Raw genomic sequence first — 10,450 nt, forward strand, 5'->3', positions numbered from 1 at the left:
TAGTGAATACCATTGCTGCGTTTGTTCACCTTTTGTCCCTCCATTTCTGTGCCCTCCTTACCTTCCCAAAGACAAATGAACAAACAAGACAAAAAGAAAAGAAAACAAAAACAGCAATGAAGTAAAATCCTCGTTTCCATTTCTTGGAGTTCATTTTGATGCACATAGTTATCACCAATGCCTTTGTATTCTTCTCTTTTTTCTTTTGGGGGTCTGAGCTCAAAACTTTGCACTTGCTAGTCAGGTATTCTACCAAGTTGAACTATGCCCCAGTCCTTTTCTTTCCAAATATGATTTGTTTAAGTTAAATGTGCATATGATATCACTGTTTCTAGAGTTGCCATGAAAAATAGAAACAAGATATCTGTGCAGAGCATTAGAGTTACTAGATGAGGTTCAGTTCATTGTCTCATGTTTTGTTTGTTTTGTGACAGATTGCTGGGCCAGAAGACAGGCCTGAGTCCCGACAATCCATTTCTGGATCCCTGTCTGCCTGTGGGACTCACAGATGTGGTAGAGAGGAACAGCCAGGTCCTGCATGTCCGAGGAAAGGGAGACTGGACCACTTGTGGGGCCATGCTGAGCCCCCTGCTGGCTCGCTCCAACACCAGCCAGGCCTCATTGAATGGCATTTATCAGTCACCAATTGACTTTAATAATAGCGAGTTCTATGGCTTCTCTGAGTTCTTTTACTGCACAGAGGATGTGCTGCGCATTGGAGGCCGCTACCACGGGCCAACATTTGCTAAGGCTGCTCAGGTAACTCATTAATACAAAGATGACGCATGCTGGCAGCAGCTACTTCTTAGATGCCTAGCTTTGTGCTAGGCACTGGGCAGAAGGCTTTGCACGCATGATCTCACTCAATTCTTTGCAAGGGCTCTATGAGCCAACATTTTACAGACAAGAAAGCAGATTTAGACAAGTTAAGGAACCTGATTTGCCAGACTGCCTTATAATTAAATTAGACTTCCATGGGTTGTTATATCACCCAGGTGTAAATTAGTGATGGCAAGTGGTTTTGCCTTTGACTTTCTAGTAGTCTTGTTTAATGTTTATGGCTCAAAAGTGTCATCTTGGTTTTTTTTTTTCTTTGCTGGATGTTTTAGATGTAATGTGTTCTTGGAGATGGCATGTAGGTGGGCAAGTTCATTTTCCTTCTCTTAGGTATTAAGAGGCCAGAATATTAGAAACATGTTATAGAAAACAGTTGTGATAGAAATATTTTTAAAATTTAAAATGGAGGAGTAAAAATTCACTTTATATTGGACTTAACACATAGTTAACATGTTTAGTTACTTCAACAGGTAAAAATTTAGCCACCTTTCTGTATCTCCTTGCCTTTAGAGTCTGTTAGTCAACTTTTGTTATAGGCAATAAACACAACACATATGTATACACAATGAGTACAATAACATAAGTGCTCAATGGAAAAATAAAGCAGGAAAAGGCAGTATTTAATATGGGAAGGGTTGTAATTTTGGATAAGGGTATCCATGGTTCAAGCATGTAATCTTAGCTACTGAGGAGGTTGAGATCTGAAGATCACAGTTCAAAGGTAGCCTGGGCAGGAAAGTTCATGAGAATTCTTATCTCCAATTAACTACTGGAAGGCCAGAAATGGTGCTGTGGCTCAAAGTGGTAGTGGGCTAGCATTGAGCACAAAAGCTCAGAGATAGTGCTCAGGTCCTGAGTTTAAGTCCAAGACCAGCATAATAAATAAAAAATAAAGAGGTATATGGGACAGTGTTTACTGAATAAATGTGTCATTTCTGGGGGGGGGGTCCAGTCGTGGGGCCTGAACTGTGGGCCTGGGTGCTGTCCCTCAGCTCTTCAGCTCAAGGCTAGCGCTCTACCACTTGAGCCACAGCGCCACTTCTGGCTTTTTTCTTTTTTTGCTTATGTGGTGCTAAGGAATCGAACCCAGGACCTCATGCATGCAAGGCAAGCACTCTACCACTGAGCCACCTTCCTAGCCCTGAATGTGTCATTTCTATTTCCTTGGTCACCTAGTAGCCCACAAGTGGCATGAAATCTATTTTGTGACTGTAGGAAAGTTAGAGTTTTATGTTGCACTGCCCTCTTGTTGTTCCAGGATTACTGTGGCATGGCTTGGTCAGTTCTAACTCAGAGATTCAAAAATGGACTCTTTTCTTCACATGCAGATGAGCATCGACTGAAGTAAGTAATTTCCCTTGCTATCCTACATGACCATAATATGTGGATAGCAAATTCTACTGGAAAATGTTGGAGCAGTAGTGCAGACTAGATTTTATGTTGAAGGAGAATTTGATTATTCAGATTTTGAGCTTCCAAGGAATCAGGACCAAACAGTGAGCCAATTTTAGTGAAGCCAAGGCAAACCAGTGGTTACTTAAGAAAGTTCTTTCCAAGTGATTTCATGTTTAAAAAAATGATGTTCTTTTTTACATTTTCAAACATATCTAGCATGCAGAAAAATAGAAGAGTAAAATATATCTATTTCCAAACTTCCACTACTTTCTTTGCCAGTAAGCAATCAATTTTCCTATTTTGAGCATATGCAAAAGATAGAATAGTATAATGAACTCTTGTGTACCTATCACCTAGCTTCTTTACTAACAGGTGTTAAATGCTGGGCACTTAATTGCCCACCACACACACAACTGGGTTATGTTGAATTATATCCCAGATATCATGTAGTTACAGTTGTAGATACATACTCTCAGGGTATTCTCTAAAGACAGGTACTATTGGGGAAAAAAAAGGGAGGGAGGGAAGGAAAAAAGAAAAGAACCCCCCCCCCCCACCATAGTCACAATATCATTATTGCTAAAAGATAGTCTTTATTTTTGTTAAGATAAAGTAGGCTCAAGTTTGGCTCCATCTAGAGGTGAGGGAGGTGAAGTGGCATGAGACAGGTCTTTTGACATCCAGTGTGAATCTGTGGCTTACTGCAAAGGAATGCACTAGAATTTTTTTTGCTTATTTTTTAAAAAATGAATTTGTCACAATACAGATATCAGTGTTTCAAGTCAGCTTGGATGTACCAAGTGCTACATGAAGGATTCCACTTTCCCTACGACTACCCAAACCTGCGCACAGCCCAGCTGGTATACGACCGAGAGGTTCAGTGGACACTGGGAGCCATTCTGTATAAAACTCGTTTCTTACCACTCAGGTAAAGTGAGACTAAGCTGGTACCTTGAGCTCAGAGGATGCCCCCAAACATTTTTGAAGTAACACCTTTACACGCCCCCCAAAGCAAACAGACTCCCATTATTATTTCCATGTGAAACATTACTTGAATGAGGCATGATAAACCAGAAGGTTGACAATTACGGTTTGGGGTCTGTTCATCAGCTTTACCATTTCATAAAGTCAGCTTTATTTGTTCGCCTATCACTAGTCAATCTTTAGGATTGGGCTCATACTACACACTTCTAAGATGCTGACTGATGAACTAAAATATCCTTCATTTACTCTGGAAAATATATTTGACTAGAGAGGATGGATATGTAGGCTCTCTGGATAAATTAAGCTTTTCTAATGGGTAGAGTCACTCCAGAAACTGCTATTGATGTGAGATGGTTTTTGGTGGTCCAGAATTAGAACAAAAGACAAAAGAGATATTTTTGGTGTGGAGAGCACTTCCATCATTTTATCATCCGTTATTGTTGCCTGATACCTTGTTTGATGTGCTATAAGATACATGAGACAATTTTTAGATCTTCATTCCCTAGATTCATACAGATAAATTCAGACAACTTCTTAGTCATTGCTGCCTATTCCTCTAAACTCATGGCTGTCAGAAATCTGGCAGGTAAAAGAAGTGAGAAGAGGGCTGTTGTGGGGTTGAGGGGTACCTGAGAGTGAGTGCCAATATAGGGCACAAGTGCTGTCCCAACATTCCAAAATTCTCATTCGTCCAGAGAAGCCAGAAATACGTATTTTATATGAAGTGTGGAGATTTGCATATGTGAAAAACACTGCAGCTTAAACAAAATAAAAGAAGATAATGGATCTAGTGTCTGGATAACTTATGAGTGACATGTGTTCTAGCCAGGCCCCTGGATCATATCCTTATCCCTTTCTAGGTTGTAATACAATTGAGGAAATATACCAACTTAACAAAAATATCTGTTCTGATTTCTTGGTTGAATTCAAGGACCATCCTGCATTTTAAAGTTTATGTGAGGGAATGATTAGTCTTCCTGGGTTTTGTTTTGTTGGCTTTAGTTCCAAAAGCCTTTTGATTTTGTTGCTAGATTCTGGAGTGTCTGAGCATGCAAGGCTCCCCCTGTGGGTCAGGGAGAGAAAGGGAAGAATTGCCCATCATCCTTAGGGATGGAGGCATTCTTCAGCTGCATAGCTGGTGTGTTAGAATGTCTTCATGGAGGAACTAGATGAGCTCCTAAAGATCAGAGTAAATGTTTCTCTCTGAAACTCACCATTCTTTCCAAACCCCCTTCTTCCCAGGGATCTTCGGCAGGAAGGTGTCCGACAAGCCCATGGCAGCTGGCTGCGTCTCTCCTTTGTCTACAACCACTATCTCTTCTTTGCCTGTATCTTGGTGGTGCTACTGGCCATCATCCTATACCTTCTGCGAATCCGCCGAATTCACCACCGACAAACTCGTGCCTCAGCTCCATTAGACTTGCTGTGGATTGAAGAGGTGGTGCCAATGATTGGGGTACAGGTGGGGCCATGAGGTTGGACCAGGATTGGAGAAACTCCAGTACTCCAGAGTTGCTGCTTATTTTTGGACTGGCCTCAGATGCTGCTTTGGCTTTGAAATTCCTAGTTTAATTTCCATGGTTAATTCCTTTAGAGCAACAAGGACCTCTTCTCAGAGAGAAGTTGTAATTTAGTCTGTGAGGAACTGAATGGTGAGAGATTGGGGCACCGCAGTCCAGTTGAAGCATACTTCTTATGCGTATCTCATCTGGTGTGTTTGTGGGATTCCGCAATTTTCCCCTTGCCGAAGCATGATGTTGGCATTGGGCAAACTGGAAGCTTACCTGAAACCAAACTTGGAGCATCTGATACACAGCCAGAGACATCCTAGCAAGTTCAGCAGCCTCTTCTTTCTCTGTAACAGAGATATCATTTATGTGGAGATCCACAACCTTTAATAGGGATCCAAGATCTTTGCAGTTTGGTGGACCAGATATGAATTTCCACGCAACCAAAACGATATAACTTCCTTGCTTACTTGACAAGCCATTGTGAGTGTAAGCCAAGATCCCTGGCAATGTTGCTGATGTTAGTGTGTGACTTAAAAGATTAGGGACTCTTCTAAATAGATGGTTTATTGGCAATTTGACAATATTTTATCTGATACCTGGTCTAACCAGAAGACAGATTTTTCCACGTCTATGTGCCTCACATGCTTTGTGGGTATTAATGTTGCTTCATTGAGCCTTAATTGTGCTTGTAGAATGAGAAAACTGTGACAGAGATTCGGGATGTGAGCTTGTCTAGATTTCAGGTCACTGACCCCTATGCATGTTTTTAATCTACAGGAAGATTCAAGGAGAGTTCCTTCATTTCACTGCTGGGGTCAGTATGTTGTTTTAGAAAGGATATATTTGGGTTGTTAAGGAAAGAAAGAAATGAGCAAAGGCAAATAAAAAAGCTCCTTATTTATTAATATGATTTTTTTGGAAATAGAAATTTTCTCAAACTTCTGACTTTTGGAATATCAGAAAGAGAGCAAAGTCTAAACATTGGAATAAATAGGGAAATCTGCTAAGAAGTCATTTGATAACTTTCAGAACCACTGTTAAGAAACTGATCTTGATGAACAGCAATTCCATTGACGAGAAGAGAGAAAAAGCCATAATTACACCTTCATCCACTGCCCTTCAGGAGCTTTGCTTCTCTACAGTGAGCCTTTCAATTGTATGAGAATTTTACTTTTTCACCAACTTCCCCTTGTCCATGGTGTCTTCTTTTACTGTTTTTCTTCTGTGTGTGAGAAATGCTCAATTCTGTGTGTGCACACAAAAATGCTCATAGAATTGAAGTCACTTTCTTTTTGTCAAAAGTGTTTTGATTACTAGGATTAGATGAATAGAGAAAAAAAGTCTGTGAAAGGGTAAAAGTAGGACTCTGCAAAAATAAATTCCACACTAGGAACACAATGGAACTGATTGCTGTATCAGAGAAAAATAAATTAAGACCCTCCTATGGATAAACTGGAATTAAAATTAAGTATATTAATTCTTTTCTTTTTTCTTTTTTTCCCAGTTCTGAAGCTTGAACTCAGGGCCCGGGCACTGTCCCTGAGCTTCTTTTGCTCAAGACTAGCATTCAGCCACTTCCAGCCTTTTCTGTTTATGTGGGTACTGAGGAATCAAACCCAGGGCTTTATGCCTACTGGGCAAGCACTCTACCACTGAGCCACATTCCCAGCCCTGATTCTTTTTCTTTAAATATATTGATTCTTGACAAAAGGGTAATAAATCTTGAATTATTCTGCCCACCCATCCCTACTTCTTTCTCATTTTTTGGACAGTTTCTCACTATTGTGGTGCAGGCTGGCCTGGAATCCTTTTGTCTCAGCCTTCCTAGTGCTGGGATTATAGGTGTGCACCATACTGCCCCACTTGGAATTATTTTCAAATTAGGTAGGAATGGATCTAGTAAAGACCCTTGCAGGTTTTTTTTTGTTTTATTTTTTTATTTTTTGGGTCCGGTCGTGGGGCCTGAACTCAGCCTGGGCACTATCCCTCAGCTCTTCAGCTCAAGGCTAGCGCTCTACCACTTGAACCACAGTGCCACTTCTGGCTTTTTTCTTTTTGCTTATGTGGTACTGAGAAATCAAACCCAGGGCCTCATGCATGCAAGACAAGCACTCTACCACTGAGCCACCTTCCCAGCCCTGCAGTTTTTTGTTGTTTTTTTTTTTGAGAGATCTTTTACTATTTCATTAGGGCTATTGTCATAGCAATTTCCTTTAAATTTTAAGATTTCCCAATTCTGTGTGTGTGTGTGTGTGTGTGTGTGTGTGTGTGTGTGTGTGTGTGTGTGAGCTCACACACATGTGTGTGTGCTGGTACCATGGCTTGAACTCAGGGTCTTGTGCTCTCATTTGTCTTGCTTGCTCAGCTTGCTTGCTCATTGATGGTGCTCTACCACTTGAGATACACCTCTAGTCCAGAATTTTGCTAGCTTATTGGAGATGGAGTCAGAGTTTTGTCTGCCCAGACTGACTTAGAACTACAATCCTCCAGATCTCTGCTTTCTCATTAGCTAGGTTTACAGGTGTGAGCCACGCTCACCTGGTTTGCTTTCACTTTCTTTCCTTATTATTTTTATGTTCTGTAAGTGAGCCCTTGCCTTATGGATGCTGCTTATAAATAATGTCAGAATGTTTTCTTTTCTAGCCATTGCCTACTCAGGTACTTTCTTTTCACTTTACCTTGATTTCCAAATACCATCTTTGGTTCTCTCAAGATATCTAGTCAATGATCTAACAGAGATAGTATTTATATGTTCAAAATGAAATTGAAGCAGGAAGGCAGTGACTAGTCTGTCGGTAAGGCTGTTATTAATAAGGCTAGTCTTCATCCTTGTAGTAATAGCTACCATTTGTTAAGCATTCACTATGACTAGACAGTTAAGAATTTTATGAATATTATTTAAGCATTACACTCTTTCAGATCAATAATACTATGTTCTTTGATTAGCTCAGAATCTCAGGATGCATACACGTATTATTTTTCAATATAAATTGTATTTCTGAATTTATTTTAATTAGCCTGAGTTTTTGTGTTATATCCTGTTCATTATTTTAATATTTGGAATCTAGGCTTCTTTTTCTTACTGTAAGACTTCCTGAAGTTACATAGTTTGAAAAGAAAGAAAAATTATTTTAACCTTCAGAAGAACTGAGTATTTGCTTTTTCTTGTGTGTGTGTGTTGGTTGTGGTACCTTAACTGGGCCTGGGCACTTGTCCCTCAGCTCTTCAGCTCAAGGCTAGCGCCCTACCACTTGAGCCACAGTGCCACTTCTGGCTTTTTCTGTTTATGTGATGCTGAGAAATCAAACCCAGGGCCTCATGTATATAAGGTAAGCACTCTATCACTGAGCTACCTTCCAAGCCCCAGTATTTGCTTTTGATATAGGTCCCTAGGCTTCTTCTATTGCTTCCAATGAGCAGATACTAAATGAGGTCTCATTAGCTAGCAACAGAAGCAATCCATTTACTCTTTATTGAAGGCCAATTACACACATATATGTATGTGGACATATATATGCACACATGCCTGTACATGCATGTCTGCATGCATGTATTATTTCCTCTTGCTTATAGGAGCAGAAATCAATCTTGTCATACCTTTTATCTTCTTTTAGCTTCTAAAGATTTGTTTGTATTCTGCATGCTGTGCTTCCTCTGGAAGATAATTATAGTATCATAAAATTGATATTCCACTGCTTCCTTTCAATCTTACCAACCACTTTGGATAATAGCAATAATGAACCTGCACTCTTTAGTACTTGTTATTACTAAGATGGGTCACAAATGTCAAAAATGGAATCAGTGGTTTATCATAGTGATGCTTTGTCTTGTAATGGTACAAACCATCATTTTCCCCCAGAATTCTTGTCTCTAGAACATAATGAAAATATGTATAATACCCACTTAGATGGTATTACATTCACTTAAGTTGCAGTTAACTCTAATCCAAATTATACCATCTTGCTTTCTGTTCCCTATCTCCTTGAACTGGATTTCCTTGGTCTGAGAAATTTTAATCACTTTCTGCCAATGTTGTATTTATTCAACAATGCAATCTAAAGTATTCTCTCCTCTCCAACCTTCCTTTAACTTCAAGGCCTTGGGTGGTGATTATTGAAGTGCTGTAGACTGGAAGCCTGCCATGCACTCACTAAGCCAGGCTTTTTAGGCATTAACATTTACTGTCACATCTATATTTACATTTTTGAAATAAAATAACATACTTCTCACTGGTATTATCCAAACAGATGCTTTCCTCCCACGCCCAGTGTCATAGTTTTGTGTTTTCTTAGGTAAAAGGCAAGTGGGTGGCATGATTTAAGGGAGGGAGCACTGTTCTCAGTGGCTAGTCAGCTTCCACTCTAGTCTTGACTTTGTAAGCTTTGCTATCCAGGTGGGTCAGTTGTCTTCTGCACAAGATAAGGGACTGCCAGAGGGGACAAGGTTAAATAAAAAAAAAAAGTCATGTGGATTCAAGAAGAGAATATTAGCCTTTGGCTTCCAAGACCAATGCTACTTTAAAGAGCATCCTATTTTACCCTTAGCCCCTGACCCAAGTTAGATGGGAATGGAGTTTAAAAGAGCCATCACTATAAATAAACTTGAGAATATGAGAGAGTTTATTTTAACTTTAATTTATGAAGGATAGAGATTGATTTAGTTCAGGGTCTGGAAGCTGGAAAGTTCAAGAACATATATTAGCATCTGCTTGGCAATTTGTAAATCTTGTAGTATCTTACTATGGCAGAGGCATCCATGACAATTCAGGATGAGGCTTTAAAATTTTTTTTAGTCCTGGGGTTTGAACTCAAGGTCTGGGCACTGAGCCTCTTTGTACTCAAGACTAGTGCTCTACTACTTGGGCCACAGAGCCACTTCTGGCTTTTCCTGAGTAGTTTATTGGAGATAGAGTCTCATGGACTTTCCTGCCTGGGCTGGCTTTGAACTGTGATCCTTAGATCTTAGACTCTTGAGTAGCTAGGATTACAGGCATGAGCCACCAGCACCTGGCTGAAACTTTTTTTTAAAGCTAGGATTTTAGAGGTCTTCTGGTCAACTCTCCTTGGTTTTCTAAGTTGAAGTCCAGAGTAGTTGTAATTTGTGCAGATCACAATGAATGGCCTCCTAGACTCTAGGTTTCTCTGTAATGCACATATACTCTCCCAACTGATTTGACAGCTACAATGGTATGTTCCTTAACACAATCTTTCCACAAGTGTTATTTCTGTAGAATCCGTTCTTTTTAGTACAGCTGACTGCAACCAATTGTGCCCAGTAATTGAAATAGCTTCTGATCCTCATTTGTAGTTGTGTTGTTCACACTTAGAAATACACTGTAACCATTTTAAGTTTTGTTTTCCTTCCAATACTTTAAAATTTTGGATGTCTCTAAATTTTGTACAATTTTCTTAATGACAGCCTCCAAGCCATTAATATGGTGAATTACAGTCTAAACAAAGGTTACAGCTGAAATGAAGGTTAAAAAGGACTAACTACCTCATTGAAGAACTTGGTTGTAATTCTTGGGCAGTTTCCAGATTTCTTATAGAAACAGTGCTGGGATTTTTGCTGTCTTTACTTTTTTTTTTAATAGTTCAAAACTAGTATCTAATTTCCCTTTTTGCAGTGGTGTGACTTCACTTCCATTGGGATTAAGAAATTAAGTTACTAGTAATGGCTATTTCCGATTCTCCCAAACTGGCCTCTTGGATTAGACTAGCCTC

At 39.7% G+C, this 10,450-nt stretch overlaps 1 protein-coding gene across 1 annotated transcript in view; it reads left to right on the top strand.

Moving 5' to 3' along the window:
- Positions 1–6,185, top strand: part of Entpd7 (ectonucleoside triphosphate diphosphohydrolase 7) — a 33,257-nt gene extending 27,072 nt beyond the window's left edge. Inside the window, exons 10-13 of the mRNA XM_013017632.1 lie at positions 435–759; positions 2,096–2,181; positions 2,999–3,160; positions 4,459–6,185. Of these exons, the coding sequence (XP_012873086.1) occupies positions 435–759; positions 2,096–2,181; positions 2,999–3,160; positions 4,459–4,690 (805 nt within the window). The 3' untranslated portion in view covers positions 4,691–6,185. The remainder of the gene's footprint in view (positions 1–434; positions 760–2,095; positions 2,182–2,998; positions 3,161–4,458) is intronic.
- The last annotated feature ends 4,265 nt before the right edge of the window (positions 6,186–10,450 follow it).

This window comes from Dipodomys ordii, unplaced genomic scaffold, assembly GCF_000151885.1.
Source record: "Dipodomys ordii isolate 6190 unplaced genomic scaffold, Dord_2.0 Scaffold36, whole genome shotgun sequence".
NCBI lineage: Eukaryota > Metazoa > Chordata > Mammalia > Rodentia > Heteromyidae > Dipodomys > Dipodomys ordii.